This window comes from Apodemus sylvaticus, chromosome 21 (genome assembly GCF_947179515.1).
Source record: "Apodemus sylvaticus chromosome 21, mApoSyl1.1, whole genome shotgun sequence".
NCBI classification, from domain to species: domain Eukaryota; kingdom Metazoa; phylum Chordata; class Mammalia; order Rodentia; family Muridae; genus Apodemus; species Apodemus sylvaticus.
Window position 1 is genome coordinate 46,914,847 of NC_067492.1, and position 17,484 is coordinate 46,932,330.

The 17,484-nt window shown below is 58.0% G+C and overlaps 1 protein-coding gene across 6 annotated transcripts in view; it reads right to left on the reverse strand.

Moving 5' to 3' along the window:
* Positions 1–372: 372 nt before the first annotated feature.
* The window catches only part of Adgrl1 (adhesion G protein-coupled receptor L1), a 43,398-nt gene continuing 26,286 nt past the window's right edge, over positions 373–17,484 (reverse strand). For 2 of the 6 annotated variants that reach the window (XM_052166149.1, XM_052166147.1), the window contains exons 2-20: positions 15,007–15,091; positions 13,128–13,928; positions 12,167–12,481; positions 11,136–11,239; positions 10,659–10,844; positions 10,407–10,445; positions 9,882–10,065; positions 9,647–9,769; positions 8,816–9,030; positions 8,386–8,556; positions 7,784–7,993; positions 7,482–7,702; positions 7,304–7,370; positions 6,747–6,838; positions 6,203–6,371; positions 4,609–4,921; positions 4,396–4,524; positions 4,256–4,273; positions 373–3,871 (exon numbers count right to left, since the gene is read on the reverse strand). In XM_052166149.1, coding sequence (XP_052022109.1) covers positions 3,135–3,871; positions 4,256–4,273; positions 4,396–4,524; positions 4,609–4,921; positions 6,203–6,371; positions 6,747–6,838; positions 7,304–7,370; positions 7,482–7,702; positions 7,784–7,993; positions 8,386–8,556; positions 8,816–9,030; positions 9,647–9,769; positions 9,882–10,065; positions 10,407–10,445; positions 10,659–10,844; positions 11,136–11,239; positions 12,167–12,481; positions 13,128–13,928; positions 15,007–15,088 — 4,176 coding nt within the window. In that variant the 5' untranslated portion in view covers positions 15,089–15,091 and the 3' untranslated portion in view covers positions 373–3,134. Of the gene's footprint in view, positions 3,872–4,255; positions 4,274–4,395; positions 4,525–4,608; positions 4,922–6,202; positions 6,372–6,746; positions 6,839–7,303; positions 7,371–7,481; positions 7,703–7,783; positions 7,994–8,385; positions 8,557–8,815; positions 9,031–9,646; positions 9,770–9,881; positions 10,066–10,406; positions 10,446–10,658; positions 10,845–11,135; positions 11,240–12,166; positions 12,482–13,127; positions 13,929–15,006; positions 15,092–16,131; positions 16,848–17,484 lie in introns of those variants that run through there. The other 4 variants (XM_052166145.1, XM_052166150.1, XM_052166146.1 and 1 more) reach the window with 3 other exon arrangements.

Here is a 17,484-nt window from a genome sequence, read left to right on the forward strand (position 1 = left end):
TTCCTGGTGTCTGTTGAGGGTTGTTTTAGACTTTATATCTGAGTGTTTTGCTTGTATGTAACCACACGGACCACAGGTATGCTCTGGAGGTCAGAGGGTTCAGATCCTTAGAACTGGAGTCACAGGTGGCCGAGCCACCATAGGGGAACAGAAGTTGGGACTTGTACCAGAACCATCTCCCCAGCCCCTTAATTTTGTTGAGACAGGGTTTCACTGGTAGCCCAGGCTGGACCCTGACTGATAATACTGCCTCCGCTTCTCATGTTTAATTATAGGCCTGTAATACTATGCTCATCCAACTCTGGAATGTTCTGGGGACCAAGGGAACTACACCATGCATTTTTTAGTCCACCAATTGACCACACCACTCTATCACTTCAAGAAATCTTAATTTCTTTATTGTTTGACTTTTTTGACTCAACATTTTTTTAAAACTTTTTGTTTTTTTCTGAAACGTTCTTATGAGCCTTTTGTTTTATTCTCGTTAAATGCACTCGACCCAAAATTGGTTTGGCATATCGAAAAGGAGACCAAGGAGGGGAGGAAGGAGGGAGGGCGTGGGGTCAGGGAGGAGGCCCAAATGGACTAAGAAATTGAGAATGAGAGGAACACAGAGACAGCAACAAAGAGCACAAAGAAAAGTTGGATAGCGAGGAAAACCCAAAGAAAACAACCTAGAGAAAAAGAATGAGCAAGACTTAGGAGCAAATGAATTCAGGAGCCCAAGGAAGGGAGGAGGAGCCCAAGACCCTTCTCTGTACCGTCCCCGCTGGGGTGGGGGCGTCAAGGCACCAGGTCTGGTTAGGGTAGGGGACACCTGGGCTCTCTGGGTGGCTTCACGCTGGATTGTAGTGGATCCAGCCCCACGTGGGGCCCTGCCATGTAGCTGAGGCCTGGGAGGAAGTTGCTCCCTGTGTTAGCGATTCCAGCTAGGGCCCGCCACATCGCATCCTACTCTCTCTCCACAGCCCAGTCAGGGAAGGGCTGTACAGGGACAGAGGGCCAGGACGCCTGTGCCTGCCAATCCCCGAGGAGCTCTTCACCCCATTTCTTCCAGTCTTATTGGTGTCTGATGGCCTCAGGCCTGGGCTGAGTCAAGTCCTCTGGCTCCTAGGCCAGCCACAGCAAAGTCCAGATCCAGTCAAGTTAGGCCAGAGCAGAGCCATCCCGTGCCCTTTACATCTGCCTGACAGACTGTCCCCATCCTGTCTCTTCTTCCCTATTTAGACTTCATCCTTGGTCTTCTGGCAAGACAGGTTAAAACATTACCAGAAAAAACCAGAGATGGAATAAACCCTGCCTTCTCACATCTGTTCCCCTCCATGGGGCAAACCATCATCTTTGGTCTGGCCCCTTCCCCCTCATTGATTGGGGACAAGCCAGTCCCAGCTCCTTAGAAGGGAGAGGGCTTTCTAGCAGCAAAAAGGGTCCTTCCAGCCACCCATCCCCCCCTCCTCAGCTCCTTCCTAGAGCCCCTCCCCCATAACCCAAAGAAGCTCATGGCAGCAGCTGAGATTGGAGGATGCTTGAAAACTCATGGCACTTGTGAGGAAGGAGGCAGGGAAGAGACAGGATGAAGTCAGCAGAGGTGTGGCGCTACCTTTAGATGAGGGCAGCAGGATTATGCTACCCCCAAAAAACTGGGGGGAGGGCAGGCTGGGCTGGAGGTGGGGTAAGGAAAAGCGACCTCTCACCTTTGTCCCCCACCCCTGAAATGACATCACTTCTGCCATCCCACCCTCAGCCCCAGGAACCACTACTCTCTGACCCCCACCTCTTTCCCTTGTCCTTCTCAGGATGGGACACCAGCCTCCTTCTGCCTGCCATGAGTCCTGAAGTGATATACAAGAAGCAGGAACTCAAAGGGGTAGTGCAGCCATCTTGGCAAAAGCATCTTTGGGTGTGAAGATGTCTCCTGGCCAGTGGGGCAGGGGAGACAGGCCTCTGGCCCTGGGGCAGGCAGTGAGGTACACGCCCCAGGAGGGCAGCGGGGAGGACAGGGCAGAGCAGAGGCGAGAGGACGGGTGCTGGGAGGAAGGGCAGGTTCTTTGTCTCGCTGTTGTTTCTAGATTTTGTCTCTGGAGTGTAAAAGCTGCTCTGACGGCTGCCCACCCCAGCTGGGATGCTCACACACAGGAAGTCCTGGCTGCCAGGGCTGGCCGCTGCTCTGTTCCGGAGAAAGTCTGGGCTGGCCTGGGCTGCAGGTGCCCGGTGGCTTCAAGTGATGAGATTTTCTTACTTTTTTTTTTTTGTCTTTTTTTTTTTTCCTTTTCCATTTTGTTGAAATATTTACAGCAATAGGGGAGGAAGAGAGAGGGGTGAGAGGACCCCTAGGGAAAGATCCAAAGCCAGGACCCACTCCTCAGGGGACTCCAGACCCCAACCCTGCTCCCCAGATAGCCCAGCCCACAGGACTGGGAACTGCCCAAATATGGCCACTCCAGTGGGTTCGGGGCCCTGCGGGGAGTTGTGCTTCATCAGGAGTCACCCCAAGGGAGGGGGTCATTGGGTGCACTCTGGGGGTCGAGGGGCAGGCTTGCTTGGGAGACAGGGACCAATAGCAAAGGAGAAAGGAGCTTCAGAGAAAGGTCCACCATTAACACCAGCCCCACAGCCCCAGCCCCCGGTCTGGGCTTTCTCGCCGTGTAAGGCCCAGTCTCCAGGAAGCAAGGAACTGTAGCACGGAAGGATCCTGTCCATCTGTCCCACTGTCCCTTTCTGGTGGACGGAGAAGAGTGAGCAGCAGATAGAGTGGATCCTCCAAGGCTTTGGCCACCTCAAAAGCGGCAGCCCCTACACCCAGGGAAGCCTTCGCCCCGCTTTCCCTCCAAAGGCAGGGAGCTTCGGAAGTCGGTCACACCCACCAGCGTCTCCCTCACTCCCAGGGCCCTGAGGGCTTCTCCTCAATGACTCCCCTAGAGAGGCTGGGGCTTGTGGCTGGTGGAAACCCTGTCTACTAACCCTGGCACCTGGGGCCCAGGTCATAGTCCCCGAGGGACTGTGGGGCCCACAGGCAGAGGGGCACCTGGAGAGAGTGGCCCACCAGCCACTGTCTCGTCAGTCTCTGCTCCCACCAGGGCCCCTCCTGGATTCCCTCCCTGGCCAGGCCTCTGGCCTCTGGTCCATGAGGCCCCTCAGAGACTAGTGACCAACTGCATCTGCCCGTCCCCGTCGGGCCCTGGCCCCTCGAGGCTGGGGGCAGCCAGGTAGCCCTCGTGGCTGGGCCGCCGCACCTGGTAGTAGCCCTGGAGGGGATTCCGAGCCACCAGGGCCGGCGGGCGAGAGGTGTAGTAGATTTCTGGGGGCCCGGGGGGAGCAGGTGGGGGCGGGGGCAGGGCCTCATTAGGCCCTTCGGGGCTGCTGTCCGGGTACGAGGGCGAGTCCCGCAGGTTGGCCCCGCTGGCATAGAGGGAGTCCCGACCGGGAGGGGAGGAGAGGGGCCGGCTGGTGGCTCCATCCTCTGCCGTACAGCTCTCCGACTCATCCAGATCACTCTGGTACAGCACCGACTGGGCCCGGGGCAGCAGCAGGGGCTCCTCCAGGGCCTTGTAGAGAAGTTCAATCTCTGCCCGGTCAGCACCCCCGGGCCCACCGGCCTCGTCTTCACTGACCCCTGGCACAGGAGGCACAGGAGGCTCTGGTGGGGGCCCTTTGGCGCCTCCACTGGCCCCCCGCAGGTTGTTGTGCACAAGCTCTGAGATGATCATCTTCTCAAAGGCTGCAGCATCCGCCAGGTTCCGGCCTCGGGGCGGCTCAGGACCCCCATCCCCTGGAGGGAAATCACCACTTCGCAAGGAGTAGCTGTTGTTGAAGTTGCCGTTAAGGGGCAGGGTGTCCATGCCACAGGCCTCCCGGCCTCCCAAGGGGTGCTCTGCAGGGCAGAGGGAGCAATGAAGACGGGCCTAGCTGGACAGGCAGGCCAAGGGTCTGCCCCAGGTCCCCACCCCCACTTTCTCTTCCTCAGCTGCAGTGTTTTCTGCCAACTAGCAACGGGCTGAGGAGGGTGGGCATCAGGACCAGGCCCCAGGGTCTGCAAGTTTGACGTTTCAGAACTCCAGCAGATGGAGCCGGTGCATGCAGGTCCCTAGTGTACCCCTCTCACTTTCATCCTCTATCTGAGGCTCCCACCCAGCCACCATGTCGGAGCCTGTGGGTAGGGGCACCCCAAGTGTACATACAGCCCATGCGAGGCTACAGAAAGCCACTGCCTTGCTCCCCCCCTTTGGAAGTGCTTCCAGGACACAGAGGTACTTACTGGGTTCCCTGTAGCTTCCTGTAGACGCCAGCCCACAAAAAAGAGAAGACAAGCGTGAGCTAAGCAGAGAGCCCTGAGGACCTGTCCTCGGAGCCTCCCTCCCAACCCGGCCTGGCACCCGGCTGTCTGAGAGTCCTCACCTGGGGAGTTGAAGACTGGGGGCGAGGAGGGGTTGAAGCCCACGGACTCCGCAATGAGTGTATTGTATGGACTCGTGCCCCCGCGGGGCTGCAGCACAGGGTTGGTCAGTAGGTGGTTTCCCATGGTCCCTGCCCAAGGGAGGGGAAAGAGGTTACACGGCAACTGAGAGACGGGGGCAGGGAGCTGGGAGAACACAGTGTGTGGGGTCTCACCTCGGTTCAGCGTGGGGGTGCTGTTGATGTCACCTGCCATGAAGGAGGACTCTGTCTGCTTCCTTACGGTGTCATTCCACATCCTCCGGATTCGGCTCTGGGGACACAGCCCAAACATGAGGGGATCTCTAGGGCCACTCTGCCCCAGAGAGATCTGGTGGACACGCCTTCCCTGCCCGGGTACCTGGGTCCCTGTGTAGTATCGCGTGTTACTTCGCATGGCGGAGGTCTTAAGGGAGCCATGAGTGCCCCCGGGCGGGGAGCGGATGCAGCAGTAGGAGTGACGCAGACACTTGCTGTACTCCTTGTGCACCTGTGTGAGAGGGACAGTCAGCGCACTGTCACTCCCAGACCTGTGCGTCTGTGAGAGGGACAGTCAGCGCACTGACACTCCCAGAACTGTGCATCTGTGAGAGGGACAGTCAGCGCATTCTCATTCCCAGACCTGTGCACCTGTTCGAGGGACAGAGGGACAGTCAGCGCATTCTCATTCCCAGACCTGTGCACCTGTGCGAGGGACAGTCAGCGCACTGTCACTCCCAGACCTGCTGCCGAGACCGATCTCTTATCTTCGTGGCTGTCAGGTCACTGAAGCCTTGGCCCATAATCTTGTCCACCACCAATTTTCTTATTCATCCCTTGGTCTTCCAACTCAACACGTCTTTAAGGGCCATGTACTCCATGCCGGGCACAGGGACCATGTTCCCCTGATCCTCCTGCCCCCACCTCCCCAGTGCCGGGATGCTAGGCATGCATCACTATGCTCAATTCCTGTGACTCTAGGAATGGAATCCAGGCTTCGTGCAAGCGAGACAGGCTTTGACCGACTCAGCTATGCCCTCAGCCCCTCTATGTGTTGTTTCTGTCGCTCCCTCCCTCCAAAGACACAGAGAGGGCGTCAGATCCCACGCAGCCGGTTGTGAGCCACCGTGGGGACTGAACTAAGGACCTCCGGAAGAGCCGTCTGAGCTCTCCACCACTGAGCCATCTCTCCAGCCCTTGACTTTTTAAATTCTCCCTCATGTGTGGTCTTGTTGGTGGTGGTGTTTTTTGAGACAGTTTTCTCTGTGTAGTGCTGGCTGTCCTAGAACTTGCACTGTGAGCCAGGCTGGCCTCAAATTTCATAGAGATCTGCCCGCCTCTGCCTCTTGAGAGCTGGGATTAAAGTGAGGAGCCCCCCACCCCCACACTCTATGTGTTTTTAGGAAATGTTCTGACTATGGATGTTTTGTCTGTGTGTGTGCACCGTGTGCACATGTGCATCGTCCGCGCACTGCCCTGGAAGCCACCAGACAAGGGAGAACCACTCCCATTGCTGAGGTAGGAAGCTTATTCTGTGGCTCCCAGTTGTCTGTCACCCAAAGCGGGGCCTCATGCCTAACAGGGCCACAAGGACACCCATAGTGAGACCTGCTCTGGCTGCTCTGCTGCAGTCGTCTTTACTTCTGACTGAATATCCCCGCCCCGCCTCCATCAAGACTCCACATTAGGGAGGTGACCAAGGGTCCCCAACGGTCCCAGGGAGCACCCGAGCGTCATCCTGGCTCCCCTCCCTTACTAATCCAGTGTCTCTGAGGAGACCTACCACCCTCACCTTTTTCTGTAAGGCGCAGTGAAAGACAAAGATGAAGACCCCCTGGAAGGCGTTGAAGGTGGTGAAGAGATAGGCCATGACCACTGACTCTTTGTTGATGAAGAGGAGGCCAAAAGCCCAGGTGAGGCCCAGGAGGAAGAGCAGCGCAATGGCACCCAGCGCCCAGGACCTGGTGGCCAGGGGGACAGGCAGTCACGGTACTCACCAAGGAAGAGGGAAGACGGCCAGCCCCAAGGCCTCCAGTGCCGCCTGAAAGACCTAAGCTAAGGTTGAGGAGGTCTTGGGAAGGCCTGTTGTACCCTGCCAACCTCAAGGTTTTGGCTAGATTTCCAGCCACTAAAACCCCCTTTGTGGCCCGTTTTCCAGGTACCCTCAAACAGACTCACACTGACTCTGCGAGCACGGGCTGGATGGACTGCTGCCCTTTCTGGCTCTGTTAAACAGGGCCGTCCTAGGTACGAATACCCTCTCACTGAAAATCCCACTGGACGGTAGCAGTGATAGTGTCTGAGGAACCTCTGGTCGCCCAGGGTCAGTGACTCACTTGATGTTGTCAAGGCGACTGGAGTCGGGCTTGAGCACGGAGGAGCTGCGGATCATCTTATGCAGGGTCACCATGAGGAACACCAAGTTCACCTGGGCAGGAGCAGAGTGGGCGCAGGCTGGGGTCCAGCCTCTTCTCAGGGCCTTCTTTGCCCACTATCTACAGTTATTTGCTATCATGGCTTGAACCATAACTAACTGTGGGATCGTCACTGGCCTCAGTGCCAAGGAACCACTCATATGTCATCCTGATCTTTTAGCTGTTCTTCAGGATGCGTGCGTGCGTGCGCGTGTGTGTGTGTGTGTGTGTGTGTGTGTGTGTATGTGTGTGTATGTGCGTGCGCGCACACGTGCACAGTGTGCACATGTATCCGTGTGTGTTATCAGAGATAGAACCGAGGGCCTTTTGCATCCTGGGCAAGTGTTCTCCACTGAGCCATGCCCTGGCCTGTCTGACAGTTTTTACACTAGTGCCTTGCAAAGCTGGCAAGGAGCCCGGGGCTTAGGGTCAAGACCAGCTTGAATGAAAGGAGCCCCAATACTCGGAGTGCCACTCACCACAATGACAAACGAGACAGGCCCAATGAAGCTCCAGATGAAGTAGTTATCCACCCTCAGCCAGCAGCTACAAAGAAACACGACCGGAGTGGGAAGGTGCCTGAGAGCCCAGCCGCCCCGCCCTGGCCCAAAGAAAGCCAAGAAGATGGAAGACCCCAGGGACAGCAGGGTGACTCACGCCTTTTCAGTGCCGTAGCTCCGGTAGTCAATGGCTGCTGCGATGCCGACCACCAGGGCTGGGAAGCAGTAGCCGCCCAGGTAATAGTACTTGGTGCGCGAATATTCGCTCTCGAACACCTCCACCAGCAGCAGGTAGAGGTGCACACCCTCTAGGCACAGCCAGGAGAAGGCGGCCAGGAAGAAGTAGTGCAGCAGGCCGGCAAAGATGGGGCAGGCGACCTGCAAGAGCAGCTCAGTGAGCGGCCGCTCCAGGGGCTGCAGCGCGTCCCTCTGCCTGGCCTTGGCCCTAGTAGGCCTCACCTCATACTGAGTTTTGTCTATTCCAACCAGGAAGAGCAGCTCGGCGAGGAAGAGGTTGATGCACAGGTTCTTGTGGATGGTGTTGCGGTCGGTCTGCAAGCCCCGCAGGAAGCAGAAGGTGGAGATGCAGATAGCCAGACAGACCAGGGAGATGACAATGCCAACCCAGGTGATGACTGAGAGCAGGAGCTCATTAATACGGCCTTGGTACTGGGGGACAGGAGAAGGGGGTGCACTCAGGGCTTGGTCAGGTGCCAGCTGAAGGTAAGGACCCAGGCGAGGCCGTGGGCCACAAGGCCCTCTGGCCACCAAGCTGGCCCCGCCCCCGTGCAGGCAGTGCAGGCCCACTTCCTCATGTTCTGGAAGCCTTGCGACACCGACTTGCTTCTCCAGAGTGCCTCAGGGACAGAGGGAGCCAGATGCAAGGCCTCATGCCCCAGGTAAGATTGGTGGCCCCCATGCCCATGAGCTGGCCTCATAGGCAACGCCCTGCCGTGTGCTCTCTGGGACGCCATGCAAAGTTAGGCCAGCAACAGCAGGCCCGCCCGCCTGCCCGCCCGCCCGCCCGCCCGCCCGGCTCAGCAGGGCACTGGCCAGCTTACGATCTCTCGGTGAGCCATGAGCACGGCGAAGTTGGTGAGGTGGCTGCAGGCACATGTGGTGTGGGTCTTGTTGGACTCCACCAGGCGGCAGCCCTGGGTTGACCAGTAGCCCAGCATGGAGCGCTCGGAGTAGTTCCAGAAGGAGCAGTTTGCATTGAAGTGGTTCTTGGCCTGTCACGTGGTGGTAGACAGAGTGTCGAGATTGCACGTTCTGCTCTTACCCTCATACCAGCTACAGGGACAGTGACAAGCGTGAAGGCAGTGTCTGGGGGTGCCAAGGTGACCACCAGCTCGGTGACCCAAGCTGAAGCAGGAAGCTGAGACTTACTCTCGGGGAGGGGGGGCGGGGGGAGGGTGAATGGGGGGGATATTCAGTCGGGAACAGAGGCTGCTGGGACATGAGGGAGTCTGAGGGTGCACCTGGGCTCACCTCCAAGTGGGCCACCGTATAGATGACAGGGTCCATGAGGAAGACGCGGCTGGACTCCTTATTGATGGACGCTGCAATGACCTGTGAGTTGACCACCAGGGAGGCACCGCCAGGGCCACCAGTCCCCGCCTCACCTGCCAGCTTCACTGTGGCATTCTCCGTGGACAGGAAGAGGCCCAGGTTGTTGTAGAGAATGAAGACGACCTTCACCACACCTGAGGAAGACGGGCCCAGGGAGATGCAGTGGCTATCCTTGGCCACAGCCCAGGATCTGGGCTCCGTACGTAGCTCTCAGGTACACTGAGACTGGGCTGTCCCATCCGAGCAGCTCGGGCCATGTCCACAAAGCTACCATCCCCTCACTTGGTGGGCAGCGTAAGTGTCAGCGCAGAGGCTGTTTCTCTGACCCACTTTGACTTTCTTCTTTTTTTTTTTAATTTTTAAAGATTAATTTATTTTATTTATATGAGTACACTGTCTTCAGACACACACCAGAAGAAGGCATCAGATTCTGTCACAGACAGTTGTGAGCCACCATGTGGTTGCTGGGATTTGAACTCAGGACCTCTGGAAGAGCAGTCAGCGCTCTTAACCGCTGAGCCGTCTCTCCAGCCCCACTTTTCCTCTCTGCCTGCCCTGGGCAGACCCTAGCCTCTCTGCCTCCATATCAAATAGAGCCAGAACCCAGGCCTCCGCAGAGCGCTGGAATATTGTCACTAGTGGCACACAAACCTCGACTAAACACACGACCGCTATGTTCCTTACAGAGCCAAGATCAAGGTGCAGAGCGGGCCAAGCGCGCACGCGCAGACAAGCCCGCGGGACACTGACCATTGCGGCTGTTCTGCTTGATGGTGTTGGCGGAGAGCTGAATGGAGTTCTCACTGGGGTACTCCTGGGGGAACACCAGCTCCTGCACTTGACCCTCCGTGTTCAGGACAGTTACCTCCAGGACTGAGTGGGCAGAGGAAGACGCACTCAGTGTCTACCCCAGCCCAGGAACGGGGAGCCCCCACCCTCAAGCCCCAGGGTTTGAGATTGACCCTGGAGTAGCTGCAGTACTCACCCACGTTCTGCTTGGCAGCCAAGAAGCGGGCAGGTTCTCGGACATTGTCAGCCAGCAGGAAAGCCCCCTCCTCCAGGACATCCAGGAGCATGGTGGCCGTGTGGACCTGCTCGGTGGCATTCATGTCTTTCCACGACTCAAGTGCCTCTGGCCGAAGCAGGTTGTCCACTGTCTCCACCACAGCCTGTGGGTAGCAAGGACAATAGACTGGGTCTCCCACATCCCTTGGGATAGTCTTTTTTCTTTTTGAAGATTTATTGATTTATTATATGTAAGTACATTGTAGCTGTCTTCAGACACACCATAAGTGGGCATCAGATCTCATTACAGATGGTTGTGAGCCACCATGTGGTTGCTGGGATTTGAACTCAGGGCCTCCGGAAGAACAGTTCGTGCTCTTAACCACTGAGCCATCTCTCCAGCCCATTGGGATAGTCTTGATGTCCCCTCCCCTCCCTTCTATTTCCAGAGTCCCCAGGAAGCCAGGGCCCCTCTTCGCCAAGAGCCGGGCCTTCCCGGGCTCACCTTGATGTAGTCCTTGCAGGTTCTCTCTCGCTTGTGCATCTAGAGAAGGAAATGGAGGGAGTGGCAGGTAGAGGCGCAGCAATGCCCTCCCCCCGCGTTGACAGAGCACTCTTCTGGGGACCTTGCTCAGGAACCCTACCTCTGAGGACTACTCAGGGCAGTGCAGCAGCCCGGGGCCCCACGTCCCTCACTGGTCACTGTGGGGTGGCCACAGGTGCAGAAGCACAAGCCAGATCCTTCCCACAGGCCCACCTTATTGTAGTTCTTGCCGGCTGACTCGCGCTCAATGGGCCGTAGGGCCTGCAGCTGGGCATCCAGGATGTCGAGCAGTTGTTCCATCAGCTTAACCGAGGAGGACACGTCCCCAGCATAGATAGAGCCCCGTGTGTGGCGGGCCAGCTCACTGGCAATGTTGGCCGCATTCTCTCCACTTTTGATCTGCATGAGGTAAGGTGAGGTGCCCTCAGGTCTGGTGTGCACTGGTCTACAGCTGCACAGTCCCTCACCACACGCCCCGCCCCATCACCACACGCTCCAGCTCCCTCACCACAGGCCCCGCCTGCACAGGCCATCTCCCTGCCGGCCTTTCTCACACACAGTTTAGATAAAAGAGAACCCTTGCCCTGGCTTTCAGCTCTATGTGCCTCCAACTTTCCCACCCCTCCTGCCAACCTCCTGCCAACCCTGGGTTCTGGTTGGCCTGCCTCCAGGGGCAGCAGTTACTGGTACCTTCTGAGCTACTTGGTTGACCCAGGGAGAAGTGCAGTTGCTGAGGTCAGGGCCCCGGGGATTCCAGAGCCCCAGAGCGGGGAGGCACTGGAATGAGGCAATTCCTGTAGAGAGAGACAAAAAAAGCCAAAGAGAAGGAGATGAAGGGGGGCCAAGGAAGGAGCGAGGAGACAGCAGAGGGCAAGTAGGAGAAGGACGCTTGGGCAAGGGCACGAGGCCCACCCCAGGCCTCCCAGCCTTAGCACACCTAAGGCACGATCTGTGGTGGAAGGGTTCTTCACCAAGCCTCTCCCAACCTTGTCTGGAACCCCTAGAACACCTGAGGTGCTCATCTGCCCCATGTCTGTCCTGAAATTGGCTGTGATTAGTCTGAGGCCGAGAGCTGAACACCTGCAGGTCCCCAGGAGCTAAGCTGTCACCTACAGAGCTAAGCTATCACCTACAGAGCTAAGCTATCTCCTATAGAGCTAAGCTGTCACCTACAGAGCTAAGTTATCACCTACAGAGCTAAGCTGTCATCTATAGAGCTAAGCTATCACCTACAGAGCTAAGCTATCTCCTATAGAGCTAAGCTGTCACCTACAGAGCTAAGCTGTCACCTATAGAGCTAAGCTGTCACCTACAGAGCTAAGTTATCTCCTACAGAGCTAAGCTAAGCTATCACCTACAGAGCTAAGCTGTCACCTACAGAGCTAAGCTGTCACCTACAGAGCTAAGATGTTACCTACAGAGCTAAGCTGTCACCTATAGAGCTAAGCTGTCACCTACAGAGCTAAGCTGTCACCTACAGATCTAAGCTGTCACCTATAGAGCTAAGCTGTCACCTACAGATCTAAGCTGTCACCTACAGATCTAAGCTGTCACCTATAGAGCTAAGCTGTCACCTATAGAGCTAAGCTGTCACCTACAGAGCTAAGCTGTCACCTATAGAGCTGTCACCTATAGAGCTAAGCTGTCACCTGCAGAGCTGTCACCTGCAGAGCTAAGCTGCTTCCTGACCCTTCCAGTTCAACTGCTGCTCCGGCACTCACCTCGCGTTCCCTTCGGGCACGGTCTCTCCACCAGCATACCCTGCTGGGTAGCTGGCCACTGGACCCGCCGGACCTCTCGGGGTTCACAGAAGAGCTCAGGGGACACATGCAGATTGGGGGCTGGAGGCCGCCGGGTACTGGGTGCTGGGGCTGTGGCTGGAGGCAGGTCAGGTCCCAGCTGGTTGATGGCACCCACTGGGTGTGTGGTGAGGGGTGCCCGGCGGAGTGGAGTGGTGGCTGCTGGTGAGGCTGTGCTGGTGAGGGGCGTGGGCCGGGCTGTGGTGGTGGTACTGAGAGGCGGGGAAGTGGCTGGGCCTGGAAGGTAGGAGACACAGGGCATAGTCACAGCAGTGTGCCCAAACACAGGGTCCCCTGGCACCTTGACCTCACCCATGGAAGTGGAAACGTGTCCTGGGCCCCCTGGCCTGTTTGTGCTCAGAAGTCTCCTACATTCACATGCACATTCAGAAGAGGACAAGAATGAACTAGTTTGCCCCATGAAGTCTCTCCCAGGCGGGTCCTGGAGACGCGTGTCGAAGCTGCTGGATGCAGCCCCTCCCTCCGTGACACGGCTGACCCCCTCTCTCAGGGGAATCCCAAGGCTCTGGGGAGGTGACCGGAGGCTGGAGGCCAAGGAGAACAGCACCGTCTTTGCTTGTGAGTCTCCATCCCGGCACTCTTACACTAAGGTCCCAGGCAGCACAGACCCCGGTTAGAGCCCGGAATCCCGGGGTTCAATTCTGAAGTAAAATAATGCCTCAGTCACTTGGTCAACAGTACAGTGAACCCCAAGCCCTGAAGACAGAGCCACACTGCGTGTGGGCTGTGGGAAGGGTAGATGTTTGTCACAAGTTGTGATTTTCTTCACCTCCTAATCCCCCAGAGGTTATAGTGGGCCCCACATCCTGGTACCAAAGTAATGCATGCAAACAGGCCCACACCCCTCAAAACCCATCCTCACCAGCACTGGGATCTGGGGGTCCAAACTCCAGGCTATAGCGCACCACAAAATAGTTGTTCCACACATACAGCTGGTTGTCCCGGGGATTGTAGTCAACAGAAGATACGAACTGGTAGGGGTTGGGGAAGGCGAGACTGACGGGCTCCTCTCGGTTTGCGTTGGTGTTGAAGGCGTAGTCCACGCGGTTGCCTGCCGCCTCGCTGTCATCGTCCACATAGACAGATCGCAGCACATAGAGGACGCCGCACACCATGAAGGCGTTGGAGGCCGAGCGCTTGTCGTAGCCCGTTTCCCACGTGCCCTCAAAACGCAGCGTGTAGGGGTTGAGCTGGCTCACCACCAGACGCCCGTTGTTCCCCTCAGTTGCATAGATGACCCACAGCCCGTTCTCGTCCACCGCCAGGTCAATGTCGGTTTTGCCTCCCCAGCGGTAAGGTGAGGTGTCGTGGTAGTTGGCTGTGTTTATGACGGTCTCGCCGCTCTTGATGCGGGTCCGCAGGTCATATTTGACAATGTTGCGGGTGCGCTCCTTGTTGTAGAAGACCGCGCCATCGTAGACCACGAAGCCAGTGCCATCCACACGGTTGGGCAGTCTGTACGTGGTGGTGTGGCGCGCGGCAACATAGTCCTCCCAGGAGGCGTACTCAGTCAGTGTGTCCGTGCGGTAGGGGATCCAGGGCATAACGTAGATCCGGTCACCTGCCTGCAGCGGGTCCTTGCACCACGCACCAGACTGGTGCTCTGACTCGTGTGTGGAGGTGGGCTCCAGCACCTTCTGCAGGGTCCCTGGGCACACGAAGACTGGGCCGGGTGGGTGGGTGGGTAGGCAGGGAGGGGAGGGGAAGAGCAGAGGCAGGAGAGGGGGGAGAGAGAGGCAAGTTGGTCACACGGTGGGGGAGGAAACCATGCTGTCCCCTCCTGCTGCTGCAGTCATGGTTGCTTGGTCGGGCTGGTGATGGGAAGGGGGTTTGTGGGCCGGAAGTCCCGCCCTGCCCAGCTGCCCCTCTCCCTGGAGCTGTGAACCCTGGAGGCCATCAAGAGCAGGGTTAGTGTGGGAAGGTGGCGCTTCTTCCCTTCCTTGGCTGCTAGAGACCCTACAGGCTGGGGATAAAGGCTTTGCCCGGAGCTCTCCAGACTGGGTACGAGGGGTGTGGAGTGGGGTCCTCTGCTGCACTGCCACCTAGCCTCAAGGTTCGGGCATCAGCACCCTGGCCTTTCTTCTCTGCCTCTACGGAAAAACTAGGGGCTGGGGTCCCAGCCTTCGCCAACCACGCAGGGGCAGACGTTCTTTTGTCTTAAAACAAAAGCAAAAACAAAAGCAAAAACTCCACTTTCTTCCTCCCCCACAGCCGCAGGGCAGAGCGGAGCTTCCGCTCAGGCAGGAAGGCCCAGGGCTGCCTAGCCTCGGCCTCAGTCCCTGGGCTGTCTGGGCTCCACTCAGCAGGCACCCGCCAACTAGGCAGCTGAGGAGAGGATGGAGGGAAGCGGCTCCTAGGTTAGCTAGGGAGGGTCTCTGGCGGCTCAGGTTCAGAAGCACACACTGACACTGGTGCACAGGGCGGAGGGGAGAACAGCACTCCCGGGACATTGGGGTGAGGGAGCTGTGCAGAGGGAAGAGAGACAAGGAAGGCTGTGTATCCAAAGTCCTGGCTCCCAGGGAGGCGCTCTGCAGACCACCTGGGAAGAAAAGGTTAGTGCTGGGAGGAGAGAGGGGGTGAGCAGAGAATTCACTCCAAGGCTCAGGCCCGACTGAGAGTCCCTTCCAGGGGCAGTCCCAGGTCCAGCTCGGAGGGGGCAAGGGAGGGAACCAGGTGCTAGGATAAAGCCCCAGCCCACCCCAGCCAACCCCCCACCTCCCCTGCCCCGGACCCCGATTTACCTGTGACCATCCCCGGCTCGGGAGTAGGGACCAAGGCAGCGCTGATGTCAGAAAGGTGGGGGGCCCCGCCCCACCCCCCCATTCCCTGAAAAGAGGAAAACCTCGACTGCATCTCGTTGGCACCGCTGGCCTGCCCACCCTTGCCCTCACAGCCCAGCACCACCTTCTCCTAGTCTAGCCTACTGATCCAGCAGGTCAGAGTGGCCAGCCCCTTCCCTCAGGAGGGCTGCTACCTCCCCTCACTCCATGACAGAACCCACAGGCAGGCCAGGGCTGTAGGGTGTGTGTGTGGGTCTACGGTGAATTCTCTGCTCCTGCTTGGTCCATCACCAAAGCAGCTAGCCCCAGGGCACAGGGGGCTGAGGTGACTTGGCACCAGCATGGTGGGCAGCCTCAGTTGTGAGGAAGCCCTGGGCAGTGCTTACTTCCAGCCTAGCTCCTCAGCAGGCTGGGGATCTGTAATCTGCATATCTCCCTTCACAGCACAGGGGCAGCTTGGCACCAGGACACAGGGCACACGGCAGCCCGTGACACAGCCCCTTTAGCCAAGGTTAAGCCTGGGTTCCAAGCCCTGGCGTTCCTGCCAACTCTATCTGTACCCTCTGACCAGACGACCTGGCCCCACCCCTTTGTTTTGCTGTTCCCCAGGTCTTTCCGGTATTCCACAGAAACCCCTGCCAGGGTGTGTATTCATGAAGAGGGCCTGAGCTAGTCAGAGGGTACCAGAGAAAAACAGTCATTCCCAGGAAGGGGGAAGGTGAGAGGGTCTGCCCAGAGCCTCGGGCAGCAAGGCTCACTCCTCAGCACCCAGCTCCCAGCACCTCTCCCCTCCCTCAGCCCGACCCCGATGCCATAGTTCCAAGCCCACAAGGAGAGTGACCAGTGCAGGTCTGACTCGGGACTGCACGGGGGACGGTGCCCAGGCCTCTGAGATGGGCAGGGGAGGAAAGGGGAGGGGGGCAGCTCAGAGGGATTTGCCCGCCGCCCAGCAGGGGAGCCTCCACAGACCACCTTAATTTCAAGACAAGAGGGACCCGGAGGGCAGTCTCCCTGCTGGCCCAAGCCTCCTCCCGACTGCTAGCAGGCTACCCTCTGCTCCCGGCCCATGACGGACGCCTCACTCACCACCACGGGGCTCCCTGCGAGAAATTACGGGGCCTGTGGAAGTCCCCAGAGCTAGTCTGTGACACCCCCCCATCCCTCTTGGCCCTCTCAGCCCGGAAGAAACCCTGACTGCAGCTTTGCAAGTGTGCAGAGACAGAACCCGCTCCCGCCCTCTCCAGGAAGCCCACTCCAACCCCCACCCCAGGGTTTTGGTAGGCTGCCCCCTCCCAGGGGACTGGGATAGCTGACAACCCTCCCCAGTACTAGACACAATTGGTCAGGAGGGTTGCGTGTGAGGAGACTGGTTCTCTGTGCTCCACAACAGCTCTGGGCCTTGGAAACGCCAAACCAGAAGAACTTAAGCCACCAGGAGCCAGAGAGAGAGGAGAAATCTGGTGCCCAAGGAAAAAACCCCCCTCCATCTCACCACCCCCTACCAGAAACAGTTTGCGAGAGGTATAAGGGGAGAGGAGAAGAGAGAGAGGTGGGGAGAGGAAGAGGAAGGGAAGGAAAAGACAGAGAGTGAGGAAGAGAGAGCTCTACCGGTGCCTGTGGAGGCGGGAGTCCCCCCCTCCCCACCCGCCTGGAAGGTTACACTTTTCTCCTAAGGGAGGCAAAAGAAACGAGAGATGAGGTCAGGTACCCAGAGAGATGAGGTCAGGTACCCAGCCGGGACCAGGGACCAGAGAAGTACAGAGGGGGTGAGAGGAGAGAGAGAGAGAGAGAGAGAGAGAGAGAGAGAGAGAGAGAGAGAAGAGAGAGAGGGGGAGGGGTGGGATCCTGCCCAGGCTCAGAGAGGAGCTTCCGTGAGTATCTGGAGGGTGAGAAGCCAGGGCCATGACCTTGGCCTTGGCGGTGCCGCAGCACCAGGGCCAGCCCAGCTGTGCCGGGAGGACACCCGGGGCAGGGAAATCACTCGACCAGGTAGGGAGGGGGAGAAGAAGGGGGGAGGGGCAGGCCACATGAGTATGGACGGGCGGGCGGAACAAAGTGTGAGTTAGGGGTTAGCATTGGTGACAGTGCGTTTACCTTTCTGCTCCACTTCTACTTTAAGCATCGGAAGAGAGAGAGAAAACAAATTGAAAAAAAAATGTGCAAGAAAAAAAAGAGAAAAAAAAGATTAAATTGCTTTCGTTTCTTTTCTGGCCACACGCCCCCTCTTCCTGTCTTTCCTCCTGCCTTCCCAACCCCTTCCGTAGCATCGTTTCAGCCCCCACCCCCAACTCCCTTCTTTTGGGGTAGGATGGGGTGAGAGGGTGCGGAGGAGAGAGTGAGAAGGGTCAGGGGAACACACAGAAGGGAAGAGACAAAGAGACTGGGTGTGGCACAGACAGACAGGCAGGCAGAGCCCTCAGGCGGGAGGGGCCCAGGTAT